Consider the following 22,625-nt stretch of genomic DNA (forward strand, 5'->3'; position numbering starts at 1 on the left):
GGCCCAGAACAGAGCTCATCACTGGAACAAAGACTACTCTGTAGAGGTAGCTATGCCAGCTGAGTCCTTGGGCTCCAGTCCTACCCCAAACCACAAAATGAGGGCCTTCAACACACTGAAGCAATCCCCACCCAAATTCCACGCCAATTACATGGGGCGGGGGGCGGGGGGGGGGGGCTAGCTCCACAGCCCTCCTTCTCTCCACTGCCCTGCTGAAAATACTTTATTAATGAGAGGACAGGATAAAGCCATGTGCTCTGAGACAATCCAGAGACAGCAATCTGGCACCAGCCCCAGGTGAGTACTGACCCTCCTCCAAAGAGGACCCACTAAAGACCAGGCCTCCCTCTAATTACCAGGGAGCCTAGCTGAGGGCTGGAGCCGTTATTTAGAGAACCATCGGCTCCTCCTAGCACAGACATCCACGAGGTTGGCCTGTAGCGCTGCCTGCTCAGAGCCTGCTAGGGGAAGCTGCCTTCTCCTCTCTCTGCTCTCCCAGGACCGCCTGCCACCTCCGCTCCCCTGAGCCCAGCAGCACCATGTCACTCGCACACACAGCTGCAGAGTACATGCTCTCGGATGCCCTGCTGCCCGACCGCAGGGGACCCCGCCTCAAAGGACTGCACCTGGAACTGCCCCTGGACCGGATGGTCAAGTTCGTAGCTGTGGGCTTCCCCTTGCTGCTGATGTCCCTGGCATTTGCCCAGGAGTTCACTTCTGGTAAGTTGCTTCCCAGAGCAGTGCGTGAGAGAGACCCCCATTTCCTTTCCCTCTTTGCACAGGCTCTGAAGTCAGCTCCCACATCACCCATGTAGGCTTCAGGAGTTTGGGCTGTGCGAGATCACCCAACAGGCAGATGATGCATGAGTCTGCAAGGTACCAGCAGAGCAGAGAGGCAGCAAAAAGCCTTAGAAGTCATCTCTGGAACTTCATAATTTTTAAAAATATTCGATGCTGTTTCATTTTTCATATATTTTATGTCATTTCAATAATTAAACTTTTATTTTGGTTTTCATATGGATGAGAGAGGTTGGGGCTCTGTTAACTCAGGACCTCAGATCTCTCCACACTACCAACATGTCTCTCATTTTCTCTGAGTTCTTTTCCTACCCCTACCTCCAGAGTTACTGATTGGAGAACACACAATAAGTACTAGACCAAGCCTGGCACATCTGAGGTAGCAGATATTAGTATGCGCAAGTATTGAGTCTTCTAGGTAGTGGGTTAACTTAGCAAATCCACCATCTCTATTAAAGAGAACGTGGACCTCCTGAGAACTGAGACTTCTGGCTTTCTTTCCTGGCTGTGCCATTAGCTGACCACATTTCCCAGTGGGATATGCCAACCTCCCACTGCCATCTTCATCCCTCCACAAGAGGGGAAGATTTGGTTCCCAGCTCAGCATCTTTCCATAGAATGAAAGAGAAATAAAAAGCCAGAGAGTCTCCCATAATCCCACTTTCTTTCTAGCACTCTTTCTGCTGATTTGGGTTCAGAAGTCCAGGAAATTAATCCTCTGCATTTTAGAGCTTAAAGATGCCAGCTCACAGCAAATTAGAGGAGGGCAAAAGTCCCCACTTCCTGCCTAACTGGGAACCCAGGGATGAGATGAGAGAAAAGAACAGCAGACCTAAAAGGCTAAGTCAGTGCATTTTTTGGCGAGCCTGGAACTAACAGTGGGGTGCTGTCCTGCCATGCCTCATCCCACTCTGACATAGCTGTGTCCCCTGACTCCCCAGAAAACAGCCTGGGGAGAAGACAGTGCCCACCAGACACACAGAGAAGAGTTGTGGAGGGAATGGCTAGGAAACTCTTAAATGATAGCCCCCTGCGTTCCCACTCCTCCATGCCAACTCAGAGCTGCCTTAACACTGTGTTCCTGCTCCAGGGTCTCCAATCAGCTGCTTCCCTCCTAGTAACTTCAGTGTTCGCCAGGCTACCTACGTGGACAATTCTTGTTGGGACTCACTGGTTCACCATGAACAGGATGAGCCTGGCCAGTTCAAGACAAAATCTCTTTGGCCACACAAGGTAAAGCAGAGACTGTAACAGGCCTGTTTCATGTCTGAGTGGAGGGTGACAGAACTGAGTCGTTACATTCCCTCTCAGCTCTCCCTCTCCCTCCTGTTACCCCATTTATTTGGGTCTCTGACTTTCATATTTCAGGCATCCTTCAAAGGCCTGGTGATCTTAGGTTGCCTGCTTTTATGCATTTGGAAACTTTGTGCCTATGGGTGAGGCTTGTTGAGTTTCCAGCATTTCGGTGCTCTTGTCTCCCTTCCTATTCTCTTTGACCTTGGAGGATTTATATTCATATATATAATTATTCTGTATTGTCAGCCTGATGGGAGTTTTGGCAGTAGTGGCAATAGATATGTTCAATTAACAATGTTTAATCAAAAATCACCAGCAGCATTTTCTAGGCATGGTAATTTACAAGGCCTCAAAATACCACAGTTCCACATCCAGACACAACTACAGACTGTCTGGGAAGGATGCCTGAGGTCTCTGTTGCTGAAAGTACAAACTGGGTAACAAGTTCTAGGGTCAGAAGGAGCCACATGTAGAGAAGGGTCAAGTCCCCTGATAGTCAGGATCCCCAGCAAGGGCTTTTGACTCAGATTCCCTGGCTCCACTTCAAATCTACTGACACACTGTCTGGGGCAACAGGTTTATTTTCAAGAAGTGCAGTTTCTTGGATACAATGAAAAGATCCTAATTTCCTCTTGTGGCCTTATATACCTTTCCTAACCTATCTTTCTTGTTTAGTTTCAAAAAGATACCTGACTGATACACACACACACACACACATATACACACACACACATCTTTCTCCTCTACCCACATGCAATCAAATATCCAATTTGTATCCTCCTTCTTTTTCTTCAAACTCTCCTCAAAAATAACAAAGCACCCCTGGTTCAGGAAAAGCTATAGGTCAAGTACTCATTAAAGGAATAAGCTCCAAAATCAAGAGAGCCTAGTTCCAAATGGTAGCTACCCGCCTAGTAAATGTGTAACCCTGGACAGGTAACTTAATCTTTTCATGTCTCAGTTTCCTTACCTGTAAGAGAGTTATTGTGATAGCATCTTTGTGAAAATCAAATGAAATAATAAATGTTAATCACCTAGCACAATGTAGCTTTTTTTCATATAGAGATTTTACTGTTGGCAAAATATTGGGCCCATTCCTGTTAGGTATTTTAATTATCATATAAAAAACTAAGAAAACATCCCTATAGTAGTTAGGCTGCCCTAACAAAGACCCTTAGGCTGAGTGCTTTAAACAGAATTGTATCATCTCACAATTCTAGAGGTCAGAAATCTAAGATCCAAGTGTCATTAGGGTTGGTTGCTCTGGGGGCTATGAGGGAATGATCTTCTGGGCCCCTTCCTTTGGCTTGCAGACACGTCACCTTCAGTGTTCTCTCTGTGTGCACGTCTAACACTTTGTAGAAACTTTTTGTTAAGGATACCAGTTACAATGGGTTAGGGGCCACCATATTTCAGTATGATCTCATTTTAAATTAATTACATCTGCAATGACCCTATTTAACTTCTCAATGAGATGCTCAGGATTAGGACTTTCAACATATTAATTGGGGGATGGGGGAGAGGGGGAGCACACATTTCAGTCCCTTATTTCAAGTGGTTAATAAGGTAGTTGAGGAGATAAGGCTCATGTAATCCCTGAAAGTCAGTTTCTACATCTGCATACCTGACATATAGTGTCTGACGATATAGTTTGGCATTATCAAGAATCCATTGTGCACTGGAGAAGTCAGGGGAAGCTACATGAAAGACAAGGGATTTTCCCATAGGATTGCCATAGCCATTGTTGGTCAGTAACCCAACATAGTTACTCAAAACACATTTGGTATGAGGAAAGGGAGCTTCCTTCTCTCTCTCTCTCTCTCTCTCTCTCTCTCTCTCTCTCTCCTCCACCAACCCAGTCCTCCACCAGGACCCTACATAGATATTGAATCAAAAAAAAAAAAAGGTTCTTGATGGATGTGGGGAGCAGGAAAACCCACTATCCCTTCCCTAATTCACAATATTCATCCCAGTCAGTAGACAGCTGCAGGTCCTGCAGGTAGTAGCCCATTCCACACAGAACCTTCCCTTCCTAAGGCAAGAACTGGGGAGAGGATAGTACCTCACTAAGAGCTGCCACTCAAGGTCCAACATCTTGTGCTCCCTCCTCAGTCGACTCTGACTCTTGCCCTGCAGGCCCTCCCCTACTCCCTGCTGGCTCTGGCCATGGCCATGTACCTGCCAGTGCTGCTGTGGCAGTATGCAGCTGCACCCGCCCTCAGCTCAGATCTGCTGTTCATCATCAGTGAACTGGACAAATCCTACAATCGCTCCATCCGCCTAGTGCAGCACATGTTGAAGATCCGGCAGAAGAGCTCCGACCCCCACGTTTTCTGGGATGAGCTGGAGAAGTGAGTTTTCTCTTCTACATTTTTATGAAGGACTTGGTCAAGTGTTAAAATGATGTCCTTGCATAGTAATCTTTAAGTTATCTTCTAACCCCTCCTTCTTAAGAGTGCAAAGTGCTTAACACATCATCTCATGAGCTTTCTGTCATTTCTGTAAAGGTAGAAGAGAACAGACTCTGCCTGTAACTCGCAGATGAACGCACTAAGCCACAAAGGGATTCATCTCTCTATAATCTCTCTAAAATCGCTCTCATGCACTATTCTCCTGCTCAAAAATCTTAAGTAGCTCCCCTCATGCCTACCAAAAGTACTCAAATTCTCCCAAATATTTGTTCAAAGCACTCAACAGAGCTCCTTTTTCAAACTTCTAGCAGCTGACAAAACTTTCCACTCGACCTAAGCCGTTTCCTCCTCTTCCCCTAAATAAATCATTTATGTATTTATTTAATCATTCCTTCATCTGAGTACCAGGCACTGTGTTGAGTGCTATGTGGGGAGAAATAGGGGGTGAAAGAGAAAAACCTATCCATGTGGGACTTATATTCTATTGATGGAAAACAGGCAACAAGTAAGGAGACCACTAAGTAAAATATGTGTTAGGAAATAAGTGACAGGAAGAAAAGAAAAAGCAAAGCAGGGTGAGGGGGCTCAGGAAAGCTGGAGGGATAGACTTCATTTTAAATAGGGAGCCCAGGGTAGGCCGCACCAAGTGGATAGTTAAGAGTCTCAGGCCGGCGCCGCGGCTCACTAGGCTAATCCTCCGCCTAGCGGCGCCGGCACACCGGGTTCTAGTCCCGGTCGGGGCGCCGGATTCTGTCCCGGTTGCCCCTCTTCCAGGCCAGCCCTCTGCTGTGGCCCGGGAGTGCAGTGGAGGATGGCCCAGGTGCTTGGGCCCTGCACCCCATGGGAGACCAGGAAAAGCACCTGGCTCCTGGCTCCTGCCATCGGATCAGCGCGGTGCGCCGGCCACATCGCGCTGGCTGCGGCGGCCATTGGAGGGTGAACCAACGGCAAAGGAAGACCTTTCTCTCTGTCTCTCTCTCTCACTGTCCACTCTGCCTGTCAAAAAAAAAAAAAAAAAAAAAAAAGAGTCTCTGTGTAGACAAACCTACTCTATCCTTTGAAAAAAGTCCCTCTCGAACTTTTGAAGCTCAGCTTTAAACCCAAGTTCCCTATAATTGTTTCTGAACACTTCAGCCCACACTGCTACCCTGCTAACTTTTGAATCAGTGATATATACTATTACTATCTATATTACTATTATATATATACTATTATATATACTAATATATCTATTATGTTGGCATGTCTTATCTGTCCCTTCTCAAAAGGCAGACTTCAAGTCTCCTCAAAGCACAGACATACTTACATGCACCTGAACACCACAGCTCTCAATAAATACTTGTTAGCACATTTATTTGTATAAAATGAATAAACTTGCACAAAGCTGATACAAAGAGTACAACAGCCAAGAAGCTAATGCATTTTAAAGCCCCATTGCAGAATGGTTTTCATAAGCCTATTGCCTCCTAAGGATCCTACCTCAGTTTGGAGATTTAGTCTACCTTGCTGGGAAGAAATCTAGCATAACCTTTCATCAGTTGCTGCTCATTAATATACCTGGAGGATCAAGATATAGTCACACATGTCTTTTGCAGGAAGTGAGGTTATACTCTGGGAAGGTAGATTTTCATGTGAGCCAAGGATGCCATGTTGCATACATACTTACCCACAGGACTCTCTTGGGGTATGGTTCTAAACGGTCTTTCCTAACTTTGCCTCCTTTCTTCCCCTGACCAGGGCCCGCAAAGAACGATACTTTGAATTCCCCTTGCTAGAGCGGTACCTGGCATGCAAGCAGCGCTCACATTCACTAGTGGCAACCTACCTCCTGAGGAACGCCCTCTTGCTCCTCTTCACCTCAGCCATTTATCTGTACCTTGGCCACTTCCACCTGGATGTCTTCTTCCAAGAAGAATTCAGCTGCTCCATCAAGACAGGGCTGCTAAGCGATGAGACCCATGTCCCCAATCTCATCACATGCAGGCTGACCTCCCTGTCCATTTTCCAGATTGTCAGCCTCTCCAGTGTAGCAGTATACACCTTATTGGTTCCAGTGATAATATACAACCTCACACGGCTATGTCGATGGGACAAACGACTCCTATCCATCTATGAGATGCTCCCAGCTTTTGATCTCCTCAGCAGGAAAATGCTGGGATGCCCAATCAATGACCTCAATGTAATCCTTCTTTTCCTCCGAGCCAACATCTCTGAACTCATCTCCTTCAGCTGGTTGAATGTCTTATGTGTATTGAAGGACACAACCAACCAGAAGCACAATATTGACACAGTGGTCGATTTCATGACTTTATTGGCTGGCTTAGAACCCTCAAAACCTAAACATCTCACCCACCGGGCATGTGACGAACACCCATAGTGAAGAAGTCATAGAGCAAGGAATTTTTTGGAAAGTAAGTCTCCTCATTCCTTATATGCCACAATACCAACACACAAAAATACCTACTTTGGAATGGCTAAGCTTGAATTCAGCTGAATCCTACATCGTGTATCACGTTATCTAAAGATAATAAGATATAATCAAGACATGGAAATATATATGAAAGGTAGAGGTGAAGAGTCAGAAAACTAAAAATTAGATCTAGTACACTCTTGGAAGGTAGTAAACATAAATAAATCTAGACATTCTACAAGGAAAGAAGATTCTAAAGACTATTTCTGAAGACAGGTTCTTCTCACTATATTCACTCTATGGGCCTTCTAGAATACATACTTTGGTTTATCCCAAAGAGCAAATAGGGCAACATGTAAGAGATTAATAAAGATGTGAAACCCCTGGAAACCCTTTGGTGTGACCTAAAATCCTAGGAATTTGTGCAGCTTGCTTTGTGGAAGTCTCAAACTTGCCTAGGCCCCCTATGCTCCTCAAAGTGCACTGGGAGCTAATAATGGTTTCAACTTGTAATCTGCTCGTGGGATTTAAGGACAGAGTATAACAAGGTCAGTGGCACTCATCAACTATGCGTGGAGCCTTGAGGTATCTAGATGCACCTTTTAACATCTAAACTAGAGACTCATTTCACCAAGGGCTGAGGTTATGGTCTGTGGACTCCTTCACAACTTTTAATCATCCAGGTAAGCTTTTAGTACTCTTGAGGATACCATATCTTCATTTATAACCAATCACTAAATAGCAAGTACTTTGAAGTAAACACAATCAACAGTGAAGTACTATTCAGTACCTTCTCTCTCACCTCTGACTCACCACCCCCATTTCTTATACCTCTCACTCCTATGCATGGATTTAATAGAACTTTGATCTCACTCCAAAGGCCCTGCTCAGCCCATAATACCATACACGCTCTTATTTCACATTTCCTTTTAGAGCTACACATTATGTATTTCTTGAGAAAATTTGTGCATAGGACCTTTAGATGCCTCTTCATATAGGCAAGTAGAAAAGTTATGTTGCTTCTGACAAATTCAGAATGTGTCACCTAAACAATAAGATGACTGATATATAATAGACATTCATCAGTGTCTTCCTATCATCATTGTATACATATTCAACTTCTTAGCAGGTACACAAGACCTTTCATGATCCAAACCATGTCATCCCATGCCATGACTACTTCAGTCTCTCGTTTGGCTTCTCTACACACACCTGTTTTGCTCTAATCAATTACTTGTAGTTCCCATGTTTCTCGTGATGCTGATCCTTTGAATATGTTGTTTCCAAGATGCCTCCTCTATACTTCACCAGGCCAACATCTACCTCTCCTTCAGGTCTTCCTAGGAATATTTCCTTAAAGAAGACATTACTATCTCCTCCCTCCTTTCTTAACTGGGAGCTGCAAGATCAAACAAAATCTACCTCTAAATAAATGTACTACATTGTATTAACACTATTAATTTATTTGTCTGTATTTCCCTCCTAGACACCCTAAAGGCTGTGTCACAACAGGCACTAAATAAATATCTTTCTGACAAACAAGTGACTCAATTGGTTGCTCAACAGCATCACATTCTTTGGAGCATCATGTTTGTTGGAGCACACAACCTAGCCTTTTTCCTATTGAGAAAAAGCTTTGTGCACAAAGCAACTGACCAAAAAATCAAGCAATGTGGAAATAATTATGCAAAATATAATATAGCCATAACCAGAATGCTAGCCATTCATTTAAAATCATGTTCACAGAGAAGTCTTTAACACTGTTAAATGATTATAATAATGGTAAATGAACAAAAATATATTCTCCAGGACCTAACCTACATGAAAATATTAAACAGGTATACTAACAAATGCAAAGTAGTGCTTGCCAAGGAACCCACTACAGATTTTTTTAAGTGCACTTTGTTTTGTATGTCCTGAATTTCTAAAACTTGCAAGCAATGTTATAGAAAGTTAAAAAATATTTCTAATGAAGAAGAAATGGTAAACATTTCATGCAAATTCCATTAAACCACATTGGCCAGAGTAGCCTGCAAAATAAGACAAAAAGCACCTCCCTTACCACTAGATATGACACATGCACATGAAAATCAATGATTCAAATTAGCTCAGACCCCAAAGTATACAAGGACAACATATAGCTGGACAACAAATACACTGAGTAATTAGCAAATAAGATTTGGAGTGGGGGAGGAGAAGGAAGGGGAGGGGGACATCTTCCTATTACAGGGACCATTTAGATTCCAAGGTAAAGTGTCAGTCTATATTATCAAAGACATTAGTGTGGGTATTCTGTGAGCTGAAAATAATTCTGGCTATTTCCAGAAATGAATCTATGTGGTTATCTTCAGCATGTTTGTAAAGGCAAACTTGACATCCTAAAGAATCGAACTATTAAAAGGTCCAACAAGCACAACTTACATATGGATGGTCATAAAAGGACTTCCAGAAGCATTCTCACTGTATTCTCTGCTTTCTTTCTTTTTTTTTTTTTTTTATTTTTGATAGGCAGAGTGGACAGTGAGAGAGAGAGACAGAGAGAGAAAGGTCTTCCTTTGCCGTTGGTTCACCCTCCAATGGCCGCCGCTGCAGCCGGCGCACCGCACTGATCTGATGGCAGGAGCCAGGATCCAGGTGCTTTTCCTGGTCTCCCATGGGGTGCAGGGCCCAAGCACCTGGGCCATCCTCCACTGCACTCCCTGGCCATAGCAGAGAGCTGGCCTGGAAGAGGGGCAACCGGGACAGAATCCGGCGCCCCGACCGGGACTAGAACCCGGTGTGCCGGCGCCGCAAGGTGGAGGATTAGCCTATTGAGCCACGGCGCCGGCCTCATTCTCACTGTATTAAAACCATCTTACAGAGTGCCTGTAATTTCAGAAACAAAGTACCTGAGACATCAATTCTAAACCAATCTTTTGACTTCTGCTTGTTATCTTTTCTCCAGTAACTCAATGAATTTAATCTAACTATGTAACATTTTCCTGAATACCCATATACAACTTAAGAAATCTACACTTTTTAATATATAATGTATATTTTGTATCAGAGAACTTTGTAATTTAAAAATCCCATTTGCCTCCATTAAAGAGTACAAATATATTCAGTTTGAGAAGAAAAAAATAGGTGTGAATAAGAGGCTCACTCAACTAGTTAGTGGCACCAGCAAGAATGCAAGCAAGCCTTAAGCAACGGGCATTTACCAATACTCCATTCTCAAGATTTGCCCATCCTCCTCATTTGGTGATTTTAAGTAGCTTTGGTTATAAAGTTGGAACTTTTTTATAGATCCACGTACACACACACACTTTTGGTTTCCTTGGGCACACCTTTCGTTAAAACTGCCCTGCTAAATTTTCTAGCTAGAATCTACACTTTGAGAACGACAAGGCCTTTGTTCACTGTTCACTTTGTTCACTGTTGTAGTCCCAGCTCCTAGCAAGATCTTCGCAAAAGAAAAGCGTATGCGAAGTCGCACAATCAATGGTAGGAAGCCAAGAGACCAGCAGACCCCCAACACCTGCGTGCTGCAAAAACAGGTTTTGGGACACTGCGGCCAGGGGGGATGCGAAGCGGAACTTGGCGTCGTAAAGACTGGTTTGTCCTCGCTTTAGCTCAACAACCGCAGGCAGCGAAGCACACAGACGCACGAGTCACAGCAGGCGTTTCCGGCAGCCCCCATCCCCTCTCCCCGACCCGAACTCAACCCCGCCCCATCCCCTCTCCCCGACCCGAACTCAACCCCGCCCCATCCCCTTTCCTCCACCCGAATTCAGGCCCGACCCACCCTCCCCGAGGCGAGCACTAAGAACACGCGGCCCAGACCCAACAAGAACGGCCCCGGAACTTACACGCAGCCGGCGCCTTACGTCACTTCCGGGCAGCGCAGCCGTCCCAAGCAGACGCGGAAGTGCTGGGAAGTGCGAGTAGCCGGGTCCGTTGGTGGACCCCTGTCGGGGGCTTTCCACCTTAAAAACTTCTGGAGCGCTAGATTGGTAGAGGCCCGATTCTGCCAGCCGCCGTTCGACCTCGGAGCCGATGCTGGCCGCGGTCCGGAGGCCCCATAGCGGGGCCGGACCATGAGCCTGCCGGGCGGCCTTGCCTCCTCGCCGCGGGCCCTTCTGCAGCCCAGCAAGGCCAGGATGAAAAAGCTGCCGAAGAAGAGCCAGAACGAGAAGTACCGCCTGAAGTACCTGCGGCTGCGCAAAGCGGCCAAGGCCACCGTGTTTGTGAGTCTGATGTCGCTCCGCCTCGAGACTCCCTCCCCAAGTCTTCCCCTAACCCCAGAGCGACAGTATGAAGATAGCTAGCTTTTCAGTAAATGTTAGCTTTGTGTCCTGGGACAGACTGTGTCATCTTTCTGGTCCTGTTTCCTCGTCTGTAAATAAAACTACCTTGCAGAGTTCACGAAAGATAACATGAGAACAGGAAAGTCCGTGGTGCCCAGTAGTGTGTGCCAATAAATTTTAGTCATTGTTACGGCTTCTGCAGAATTCTTAGAAATGCACCTGTAGTTGTGGAGATAATCCGGAGAGTTAGGCATTGTTTTTTCAAATGAGAACACAGAAGCCCGTAGAGACAGGAATTTGCTCGAGGGCGCTGTGTCAGAACCCTGATTTCAACTTGGGCCCCCAGATTCCAGCTTATCACGCCCAGCACACGGCCTATTTCCCAAGCACCCCACATCCTTAAAACTTACCTTTCCTAAACAGGTACATGAACCTTTCCGCCGTCTCTCTTTGTAACCTCTTGACCCTCCCACGTGTTTTGTTCCTTTCTGAGTTTATTGAATGCATGGTTTGCTCTGTGTTACACCATTCAGGCTTGCTCATGCTTACTCCAGTGCTTGGAAGCTGAGGTGCAGTCCACAAATCCCCTCCCGCATCTGAACCAGCAGTTTACATCTTTCTAACAAAAACTTGAACATCTCAGCGTTTGGGGAAAGACTTAGGAATTGGAATATTCATTCCAGAAACATCTATTCAGTATGTGCTGTGAGCGCTGGGGAAAAAATAAGAAAAGTAGAATTGAGAGAACCTGACATCTGAATAACCAGTCCCTTTTTTTTTTTTTTTTTTTTTTTTTTGGCCCTATATGTCAAAGGAACCTAAAGCTTGGAGTCTGTTACCAAAAGGGTCTTGGTTCCTTCAAGTACGTGAAGGTTTTGTGAAGAAAAGGCATGTTGTTGGCCGGCGCCGCGGCTCACTAGGCTAATCCTCCACCTAGCGGCGCCGGCACACCGGGTTCTAGTCCCGGTCGGGGCGCCGGATCCTGTCCCGGTTGCCCCTCTTCCAGGCCAGCCCTCTGCTGTGGCCCGGGAGTGCAGTGGAGGATGGCCCAGGTGCTTGGGCCCTGCACCCCATGGGAGACCAGGAAAAGCACCTGGCTCCTGGCTCCTGCCATCGGATCAGCGCAGTGCGCCGGCCGCAGCAGGCCGGCCATGGCGGCCATTGGAGGGTGAACCAACGGCAAAAAGGAAGACCTTTCTCTCTGTCTCTCTCTCTCTCACTGTCCACTCTGCCTGTCACAAAAAAAAAAAAAAAGAAAAAAGAAAAGGCATGTTGTTTTGAACACTGGAAGGTTGAGGTTCCACCTGTGGAGCTTCCAGATTGAAGCATCCCTTTCAGGATATGTACTTTAAGAATTTTACACATGAAATGTGATTTTACTAATCTAAGTTTTCTCTCCCAGGTTCTTATTATATGGGAGTCAAGGCCCTTGGGGATGGACACTCCCTAGATCTGTAGGTTTAAGCAGTATACCCTTTATTTCTGCCACAGATTACCCCAATCACGGTGACCATACATCTTAGTTTGCCCAAGACAATCATGGTTTTCCATATTGTTCTGGCATAATAAGCATTGATATTGCCCCCTTTTAGCTCAGAGGAGTCCCAGATTAGATAATAAATTATATAATTACCCTGCCCATAGTAGAATCTAGCTACCTTTATTACCTTTAGGTTTACTTGCAGCTTGCCTGCAAGGTAAAATAGCTCATTCAGTTCACTTAGCAATAGTTTTTTGGTTTGAAATACGAATCTTCTTCCCAATATAATGCTTTGATCTTTTATTCATTTTATGTGATGATGTTCAAAATTTTTCTTAAAGGAAAATGCTGCTATTTGTGATGAAATCGCTCGTCTTGAGGAAAAATTTCTTAAAGCAAAAGAGGAAAGAAGGTGAGCTGGCTTTATTTTGTGTTCAGATTCACGTTTTTGGTGATTGATAGAGTATTATTACTCTGGGGTTTTTTCTCCAGTGTGATTTCTATGAATTGCACAGCCCCTTGGCCACGTGATCAAATACGGAAAAATTTACAGCCTTTAATATTGGTTCCTACACAGCCAGGTTATTTTGGACCATGATGATGAGACAGCTGCTCTAATCATCTTTCTGAGACAAAGCCCTGTCACACGTCTAATGAGGAATCCTGTTATAACTCCCCAATTATAAAAGCCAAAGGATGAAAGAAACTGCCTTTCATTCAGTGGATATTTATGTAGAATGTATCACTCTGTGCAAAGTACAGTGGGCTTATGTATATCTGTAATTTATGATATAAGCCCTTTAGAAACCTAACACCTTCCAATATCAAGGTAGAGAAACCCTCCAGATGCAAGACAGAAAAGTTGCAATCGTTCTCCTTGGCTTCTTAAAGTAATGCTGACTCTCTGGGGCTTCATTAATCCCAGGGTCCAATAAGAATCTTACTTTTGCAAGTGTAATAATCTTTGCTTCTAATTCTGCTTTTTCTCCAGTATTTGAGTAAAATACAGAATTGAGATAAAACTGCTCACACCTCTGCTCCCTTTCTTTTCTGACCTCAGGTACTTGCTAAAGAAGCTCCTCCAGCTTCAGGCGCTAACTGAAGGGGAAGTGCAGGCTGCAGCGCCTTCCCACAGCTCCAGTCTGCCCCTGACTTATGGTGTGGCCAGCTCTGTGGGAACTATACAGGGAGCTGGGCCCATTTCTGGGCCCAGCACTGGGGCTGAGGAACCTTTTGGGAAGAAATCCAAGAAGGATAAAAAAGAAAAAGGCAAAGAAAACAACAAACTGGAAGGTACTTTGGGAGATACTAGTTGTCACATAGCTGAGCTACCCAATATGACAAAGACCTGGTACTAACTGGTAAATACATGGCCACAGTTAGACTTAACGTCTCATCTGGTCCTTATGGAACCCTAATAGCCCTTGAGAAGCAAGTGTCTTACTGGACCTGGCCAGCAGATTGGGCCCTCCTCTTCCCCCAGCTCGCTGGATTGCTCTCGGGTCAGTCTTTCCTAGAGGAAAATGGACTAAGTGGCCCCTTGAGCACACTGTTGACTTGGGAAATTTCTGACGTTTTACAGATGAATTAAAAGACCTTAAAAAGTATAAAGCTTGTAACTCCTGAGTGCCAGTATTTAGATTGGTTACTACCCAGTGGGTGGGACAGAAACCCCATGTGCCCATTCAGTGAGTACACATGGACTCCAGCTTAACGATGGTTCAGCTTGGGATTTTTCAACTTTACCATGGTGCAAAAGTGATGCACATTCAGTGACACCATACTTTGAATTTTTAATTTCAGTCTTGTCTTGGGCTGATGTTATATGGTGTTATACTGTTTTAGGACTCTGGGCTACAGCAGCAAATGCAGCTCCCACTCAGACACCCCGTCACCCAATCGCTGACACTCTACATTGTGCTGTGTTCTGTGTTAAGCCATGGTGTTCATGGGCTAGGTGTAATAAATGCCTTTTCTACCTACAGTATTTTCAACTTACGACAAGTTTATGTAGCTGTAACCCCACTGTGAACAAGGAGCATCTGTATAAAGTCAGGGTGGGCTTAGCATTCACATTTGAATTCTTCTCTTCCCCCTCACCATTGGGAAGGGCCTAAGGTGGGTGACCCCAGATTTGCGTTTCAGTTCTGAAGAAAACATCCAAGAGAAAGAAAATGGAGGGAGGTGCTCGCAAGCTGGTTCAGCCCATTGCCCTGGATCCCTCAGGACGGCCTGTGTTCCCCATCGGACTAGGGGGTCTAACAGTATATAGCCTAGGGGAGGTGAGTGAGACCAACCATATAGAGAGAGGAAAATCGGAAAAATACGGGACTGGGACTGAGCCTTCCTTCCCTATTCCTGTTAGCAGCAGCCCCTTGCTGATCCATACCAACCCCAGACAATCCTACGAAACCGGGTCACTTTTCTCTGCTGCACAACGTGTGCTCTTTCTCTATGTGAGTTGACTCCTTCTTCTCAGACCTATGTGGTTACAGAGGCCACCACTGTAAACTGGACTTGTGAATTCTTGAGTGACCTCAACCCCAGGTTGGGGGAATCTTTTTGTAGATCATCACCGACCGACCTGGCTTCCATGATGAGAGTGCCATCTACCCTGTGGGCTACTGCAGTACTCGAGTCTATGCCAGCATGAAGTGCCCAGACCAGAAGTGTCTGTACACCTGTCAGATCAAGGATGGTGGGGTGCAGCCTCAGGTACCCACTGTAAAAGTGGCCATTTTTTTCTTTTCTTTTCCTTGAGAACCTTCTCTGTTCTAGGCACTTAATTAATATGTATTTCCTGTTCTGACACACTGTAAAGTTGATAACTTCATAATCATCATTTGGGTAGCCCCAAGATACAGAAAGGTACGGGGATGTAAATCTGTATCTGATTTTCAAACTGATGCCCTTTCCTTTGAATCATGCTGTATCCGTCAGTATTGTGACAATGGGAAGCCTGATCCAGCCTGCTTATGTGAGGCAGAGGCCCAATACAAGGAAGTTATGATACTCTGCCATTTCAGACTGGACCAACATGGGAGGTGGCAAAGAAGCTGCATATTGGTTTTAGCTGTACATATTCTTAAGAACCTGGAAGACTTGGTTCCTAGTCTTACTAAATACCTTTATTCATCCTTTTTGTTTTTTAATACTTATTTATTTTGAAAGCGCTACAAAGAGGGAGGAGAGATCTTCTATCCACTGGTTCAATCCCCAGATGACCACAATAGCCAGGGTTGGGCCAGGCCAAAGCCAGGAGAGATGGCAAATACTTGGGTCTTGGGTCCCAAATACTTGGGCCATTTTCTACTGCTTTTCCCAGGCCACTAGCAGGGAGCTGGGTGAGAAGTGAAGCAGCCAAGACATGAACCAGCTCCCATATGGGATGCCCGTGTTGAAGGTGGCAACTTTATCCACTACATCAAAACACCGTCCCCTGTTCATTCTCTTCAGTGCTCAGGTTCAAGGCAGTTCATTTTCCCCAGCCATCACTTCTTGATTGCTGGGAAAAAGATAGAACATTTTTGGAGTTCGAAACTTCAGTAACTGATGAATTTCCAGATCACTAGGAAATTGAGTTGGAGAGAGTGGAGGCAAGCTGAGTAACCTTTAAACAGAAGCTGCGAGAAACCCGAGCCTCACTGACGTTTGCGGATAATACTGTGCCATTCCTGTCAGAGCACTGTTAGAGCCAAGAGTTCAAGTGACTGGTCATGCAGCAGTTCTTATAGAAAGTGTTCTGGCTGAAAAGACTCACTATCATGGCGGTGTACCCTAATTTACAACAAACTTCCCAGTGCATTGCAAATCAAGATCCTGCCAGTTGAGATGCCCATGTCTGATATTGAAGCGCCTGTGTTTGAGACCTGGCTCTGGCTTCCTGCTAATACAGACCCTGAGACACAGCAGGTGATGGCTCAAGAGTTTGGGTGCCTGCCACCTACCTACATGGGAGATCTGGACTAAGTTCTTGGCTGCAAGCTGGCCCACCCCCAGCAATTGCTGACATCTGGGGAGTGAACCAGCTAGCAGATGGGTGCATGTGTTTCTCCCCGCCCCCCCCACCCCCGCCATCAGTTATCTGTATCTATCTGTGTGTGTGTGTGTGTGTGTGTGTGTGTGTCTTCCTCACAAATTTTAAAAAAAATCAAATTTTAATGGAAATTGAAAGCTGATTCTTAATTTCCTCTGAAGGACAAAAGTGCTAAACATTTTTTGGAAAGAAGAATCTGGAGTTTTTAGTTTTTTTCTTAATTCATCAACCTAACTAGACATTTTTAGGTTTTGAGCCAGACATCTGTTATGTAATACTGGACTCTTTCATTTATGTGTTTGTGTCAGTGTGACTTTTAAATGCTTTAGATTTATGGAATTTTTAAAGATATATTTATTTATTTGAAAGGCAGAGTTACACAGAGAGAGGGAAAGACAGAGAGAGACAGATCTTTTATTCATTGGTTTACTCCCCCAAATGGTCGTAGTGCCTAGGGCTGGGCCAGGCTGAAGCCAGCAGGGTGGACCTCCATCCTACTCTCCCATGTTGGTGGCAGGGGCCCAAGTACTCAAGCCACATTTCACTGCTTTCCCAGGCATATTAGCAGGGAGCTGGGTCAGAAGTGGAGCAGCCAGGACTCCAACTGGTGCCCATATGGGGTGAGCCACTGTACCACAACACCAGCATCTAGAATGTTTTATTAGACCAAAAAATATTTTGGAAAATGCAGACAGGCTTTTTATAATCTTGGGGTGAAAATATTTCTCATGTCTTGAGCAAGACATGAGACATAAAATCCATACAGGAAAGTAGCCCTTGTTTTGTAGAGACCCACCTGCATCCTTCTTCAGACATTTTAGCAACTAGAATCTCCAGCTTAGAAAGCTTGTCATGTGTACTCATACCATCCTTCCATTTGTATACCATCCTCATCTCCCTCTGCTCTCAAAACAGATTTGACTTTAAAATCTAAACACTTGTAAATGACAAAATGTAATCATAGTTGACATTTAAACACAAAACAAGAAAGATACCACGGGATTATTAGCCAGATAAAGTATTCCAATAGAATAAGATAAAAAGCAACCAATAAAACAGGCATTCCAAAGAAACTGTGCAGGTGTTTGATGAGAGTGAACCTCACTAGTAATGAGGGAAATGCAAAGAAAATAAAAATTAGATTTTATTTTGCCCATAGACAAAATTACTATCAGAGGCCAGCGCTGCGGCTCACTAGGCTAATCCTCCACCTGCAGCGCCAGCGCACCGGGTTCTAGTCCTGGTCGGAGCGCCGGATTCTGTCCCGGTTGCCCCTCTTCCAGTCCAGCTCTCTGCTGTGGCCCAGGAGGGCAGTGGAGGATGGCCCAAGTGCTTGGGCCCTGCACCCACATGGGAGACCAGGAGAGGCACCTGGCTCCTGCCTTCGGATCGGCGCTGTGCGCTGGCCGCAGCGCATCGCCAGAGCGGCCATTGGGGGATGAACCAACATAAAAAGAAGACCTTTCTCTCTGTCTCTCTCTCTCTCTCTCTCTCACTGTCTACTCTGCCTGTCAAAAAAAAATTACTATCAGAGAGATTGGTAATAGCCAGTGTTGGCTAGAGTTGGTGAAGATGGGTAAAAGTTTTTGGAGGGCTATTTGGCAGTTATCACAATCTTAATATCTTTGACCCAGAATATTTCTAGGTAGTCTGTTTCCTAGAGAAATTTGCAGTTTGAAAAACGAGTAGCATACAATAATGTAGATGTGATTTGTTTTTAAAATATCATTCTATTTGTACTTGAGGATATAAATAAATAGATAGGAAAGGGTCTGGAAAGCAGTCAGCCAAATGTAGAATTCAGTCAGTGGACTTTCCCTGTTTCCTTGGATTTGTTGGCATTTCTAACAGCACTGTAGGAATGATTTGCTCCCATTTCCTAGTGTGGTATACACCAGCTTCAAGTTCTAACATGCAGAAATACCTTAACAGGAATAAAATAGCTCTGCTTCTCGCTCCTTCAGGGTTGATTTGATTGTTCCTTCATCTTTCTCAGTTTGAAATTGTCCCTGAAGATGACCCCCAGAATGCCATCATCGGTCCTTCTGCAGATGCTTGTCATGCAGAACTGCTGCAGACCATAAGTGCTACTCTGTAAGTTGACCAGCAGCTTGAAGACAAGCTAAAAGGATCACTGTCGGTAGGGTGAGACCTTTTCTCTTGCCTTTAGTGAGTGGAGAGCCCTTGTTTTGTAGAGACCACGTGCATCCTTCTTCACAGAGCTTAGCAACTAGAGTCTCCAGCTTAGAAAGCTTGTCGTGTGTGCTCATACCATCCTCATCTCCCTCTGTGCTCTCAAACTAAAATTCTCCCTCTTTTATTTAGGGGGAAACTAATGCCTACACTGCTTCCATCTGGAGCTGACTTTTTTGGGTTTTCTCATCCAACCATCCACAACCTGATCCAGAGTTGTCCAGGAGCTCGAAAATGTATCAAGTAAGTGTGGTGAAGACCATTTCCCTTGAGAGAAACTCAGTGATCAGCAGAGCAGGGACCTGACACTGGCAGTACTCCATTGTTCATTCATGTGTTTATTGAGCTTCTGTGTCCAAGGCATGCTTGCTTCTCTACCGTTGTCCTTGATAGTAACCCCCTTAGCCTCCTGGACAGGGAAGCAGGAATCACTGTACTGAGTAATTATGACAGGTTGGGTAGCCCTTTTCTGAATGAAATGCTTGAGCCCACAGTGTTTCAGATTTCATATTTTTTTGGATTTGGGAATATTTGTGTATTTATCATGAGGTAACTTGGGGATGGGACCCAGGCCAAAACATGAAATTCAATTATGTTTCATATATGCCTTATCTACATAGCTCAAAGATAATTTTTATAGAATATTTTTATCTGTGTTTTGAGTGCAGTTCACCACATGAAGTCAAGTGTGGAATTTTCTAGTTGTGGTGCCATATTGATGCTCAGTAAGTTTTGGATTTTGGAGCATTTTGGATTTTGGATTATCAGATTGGGAATACTCAACCTTTATTATTTTCTGTGTATATCATGACAGCAAAAGGGTTGAGAAGTATAGCAAAATAATGTGTCACTACAGAGACCTACCTATTTTCTTTTAGTTTTTATTGTTTGTAGCTAATATTTTTAGGTATATATGGGAAAAAAGGGTTATAAGGGCTATCAGACAACTGAGTAATCATTAAAGAACGATTCCCTTTGATCATACAGTTACCAGTGGGTGAAATTTGATGTGTGCAAACCTGGAGATGAGCAACTACCACTGGGGCTGCCAGAGAACAATGCAGCTATGAGCTTTGAAGCCTTTCAGAGACAGATGTTTGATGAAGATCATAATGATCCCGTTCTGCCAGGTATCTTAACTTTACCTTTCTGCTTTGAAAATTGACCATCTCCCGCTCTTCACACATGGCTGAATACCTTAACTCTGGGCAATAAGTGATACAAGCTTTCACTGATCCAGTTGCGGATAGGTGCGGAGTCTGAGAGGACCTTATCCTACCAGCTTCTCAGATTACTCACAGAAGTCACAGTGAGTGCCTGTCATTATAGCAAGGCAGGGTACCCAAGAAACTAGGGTGTCTCACCATAACCTAAGCGGAGAATGGAGTTTCAAGTGAATTCACAGGGCATAGGTAGTAGATTTGGCCCTGCCCATGTTCCATGGATTCCCTCTCACATATGGGTGCAGTGGTCATGGGTTGTCAGTGGCGTCATAAAGGGTAATGTAGCAGGCAAGTTGTTTAGTCAATTTCAGCCACAGTTTTCTTGTAAGAGTATCTGCCTTCCCTTACCAAACCGTGGGCATAGTTGGCCTGGCAGGTGCACATGTGTTAAGGAACTGAAAGGACATACGGGTCTGACCAGAACAGAACTGTCTCCTGCAAGTCCTAGACAGCAGTGGAACTTAAGGAATTGTTTTTTCCAGGAACCTTGGACCTCCCAGAGCTTCAGCCTGCAGTCTTTGTTTCTCCTTACCAGCCCGAGTTCCTGACACCCGAGTCCTTGGTAGATGCACAGCTGCAGGACTTGAATTCTCCACCACATTGCAGCCCAATTCCATCTTCAGACTGAACGAGAAGGGACAAGATATACATCATTTTCATCATGGTGGATCTTTTCAGTTAACTAAAACTTACAATATATGGAAGAAAGCGGTTAATTCAGGAGATATTTCTTCGTGGAGTTCCCGTGGTGACTGTGGACCCTGGGAAAATCTAAGGCTGCTTTATTTTTAGTAATAAATTTCTCTTGACAAGTCTGCTTCTTTTCATCTTAAAATCAGGATATAATATTTTTGGCTTAGCTCTGCCTAGAGTAAATCTTACTCCTTTATAAATTAGAGTGAGAGAATCATCATGGTCCATTCGGGCAGCTATTAAAAAATACCATAGTTCAGTGGCTTATAAACAATAGAAATTTATTTTTCACAGTTCCAGAGGCCAGAAGTCCAGGTTCAGTGTGCCAGCAGACTGAGTGGTCAGGGGTTCCTGCTTCATAGACAGCTGCCTTCTTGCTGTTAGCATCACAGGGTGGAGGGGGGAGGGAGCTCTCTGGGGTCACTTTTATAAAGAACACCAATCCTACTCTTGAGGGCTCTGCCCCTGAGACCTAGTCACCTCTCACAGCTCCCACCTCCAGATATCCTCACGCTGGGGGTATTTAACTTAGGAGTCGTTGAGGGGGTAGAAACAGAGTCTGTAGCAACTACAGACTCAGGAAGGAGATAGTAAGATTCTGACAACCTTCTGCTGATTCTGATCCCAGTTCAAAAATATCAATTCCCCCAGCCCCTCAGCCTAAACAGCTGCTTTATTTTCCTGAGGGTATCATGAAAATCAAATCCTTTAGCTCGAGCTGGAAAGTCCCGCCCAAGGCACACGGTTCATCTTTTTCCTCAGCTTGCACACCCTTCAAGGGGATCTAGGTCCCTTTAACCCTTCATACGTCTCCTCGGTACCCTACTGGAGAATGCGCTTTCAGCTCAGCACACTGAAATTGTCTGATGATACAAATCCAGACATAATTGGAGATTAACTCCCATCCTCCATAAAAGACTCAGCTATATTTCATTAGCCATGGAGTTACTGTTGAATTTTTTGGACCCTGCTTATAGCATTAAGGTGGAGGTGTATTGCCTCACCTATTCTCAAGTCAGTGTAACTCCACACTACCTTACTGGATGCCTTAGGTCCCCAGAAACAAGAGACGCAGGGTTGGCTGGAATAACAGGAGACAAAAAAAAAGTTCAAGAATGGGGACAGGGTAGTGAGAATGAAATGGTTGATGTGCACACACTGGTAAGAATAGCATCTTAACAGTGAGAAATCCAGCCAACAGAGGGAAAGGATCGTAGCAGTGTTGGAGCACAATGCATTGGCCGCAATGAACTGCTGGCATTGCTTTTATGACTTAATTATAATCTTTTTATATGCTTGTATAAATCTTACAGTGTAAAAGAAAAACAATAAAGTTGGGCTAAAAGCCAACCGAGGGTGGGAAGGGGATTATGCAAAGCTGTGAATGTTTTAGTATTTTAACTGTGTTCCCTACATCAGTTGCTTGAGCAGATTGGCACTCACACAGAAATAAGTGCTTTTATCATATAACAAATATCTCCCATCTTATCACGACTTTAGTAAAACACGTATTAAAAGAAAGCCTCATGTAGATGTTAAATTTTTTAATAAATTGGTGTAAGTTTCCTCAAGTTGTTTTTCAGACTACAAATCTCATTAGTTATTCATAAACTTAAGGAGTCAAGACTTAACACCTTTTAAAACCAAGTAAGGGGCCAGCACTTTGGCATAATGGGTAAAGCCACCACCTGTAGTGCTGGTATCCCATATGGGTGCCGGTTCGTGTCCTGGCTGCTCCACTTCCAGCTCTCTGCTTGTGGCCTGGGAAAGCATAGATGGCCCAAGTCCTCAGGCTCCTG

At 44.6% G+C, this 22,625-nt stretch overlaps 3 protein-coding genes across 9 annotated transcripts in view; 2 read left to right on the forward strand and 1 right to left on the reverse strand.

Moving 5' to 3' along the window:
* Positions 1–9,382, reverse strand: part of LOC100343776 (olfactory receptor 8B12) — a 180,235-nt gene extending 170,853 nt beyond the window's left edge. Inside the window, exon 1 of the mRNA XM_089314019.1 lies at positions 9,337–9,382. The gene's annotated coding sequence lies outside the window, so the exon portion shown is untranslated. The remainder of the gene's footprint in view (positions 1–9,336) is intronic.
* PANX3 (pannexin 3) lies at positions 173–7,334 on the forward strand. Its single transcript, XM_089314004.1, has 4 exons — positions 173–720; positions 1,889–2,031; positions 4,231–4,445; positions 6,243–7,334. The coding sequence occupies exons 1-4, from the start codon at positions 540–542 to the stop codon at positions 6,880–6,882; spliced, it is 1,179 nt and encodes a 392-aa protein (XP_089170130.1). The 5' UTR covers positions 173–539; the 3' UTR covers positions 6,883–7,334.
* Positions 9,383–10,784: 1,402 nt separating the features above from the next.
* FYRD1 (FYRN and FYRC domains INO80 complex interactor 1) lies at positions 10,785–20,945 on the forward strand. Of its 7 annotated transcripts, none has more exons than XM_089314002.1 (9): positions 10,785–12,089; positions 12,469–13,093; positions 13,742–13,974; positions 14,827–14,963; positions 15,250–15,396; positions 18,714–18,811; positions 19,043–19,153; positions 19,898–20,040; positions 20,616–20,945. In XM_089314002.1, the coding sequence occupies exons 4-9, from the start codon at positions 14,856–14,858 to the stop codon at positions 20,759–20,761; spliced, it is 753 nt and encodes a 250-aa protein (XP_089170128.1). In that variant the 5' UTR covers positions 10,785–12,089; positions 12,469–13,093; positions 13,742–13,974; positions 14,827–14,855; the 3' UTR covers positions 20,762–20,945. The 7 variants fall into 7 exon arrangements, with proteins under 7 accessions (XP_089170128.1, XP_089170118.1, XP_002708791.2 ...); XM_089313992.1 differs by having other exon boundaries at positions 10,785–11,145; positions 13,023–13,093; XM_002708745.6 differs by having other exon boundaries at positions 10,785–11,141; positions 13,023–13,093.
* Positions 20,946–22,625: the final 1,680 nt, after the last annotated feature.

The sequence above is a fragment of the Oryctolagus cuniculus genome, chromosome 1 (assembly GCF_051225735.1).
Source record: "Oryctolagus cuniculus isolate XC-2025 breed Fujian yellow rabbit chromosome 1, ASM5122573v1, whole genome shotgun sequence".
In the NCBI taxonomy this organism is placed as follows: Eukaryota; Metazoa; Chordata; class Mammalia; order Lagomorpha; family Leporidae; genus Oryctolagus; species Oryctolagus cuniculus.

Coding starts and splice junctions, on each gene's coding strand:
- PANX3 (XM_089314004.1), top strand. CDS start 540: ATGTCACTCGCACACACAGCTGCAGAGTACATGCTCTCGGATGCCCTG. Junction 2,032..4,230: donor AATCTCTTTGGCCACACAAG/GTAAAGCAGAGA, acceptor CTTGCCCTGCAG/GCCCTCCCCTACTCCCTGCT. Junction 4,446..6,242: donor TTCTGGGATGAGCTGGAGAA/GTGAGTTTTCTC, acceptor TCCCCTGACCAG/GGCCCGCAAAGAACGATACT.
- FYRD1 (XM_002708745.6), top strand. CDS start 10,992: ATGAGCCTGCCGGGCGGCCTTGCCTCCTCGCCGCGGGCCCTTCTGCAG. Junction 13,975..14,826: donor AGAAAACAACAAACTGGAAG/GTACTTTGGGAG, acceptor TTTGCGTTTCAG/TTCTGAAGAAAACATCCAAG. Junction 20,041..20,615: donor TAATGATCCCGTTCTGCCAG/GTATCTTAACTT, acceptor TGTTTTTTCCAG/GAACCTTGGACCTCCCAGAG.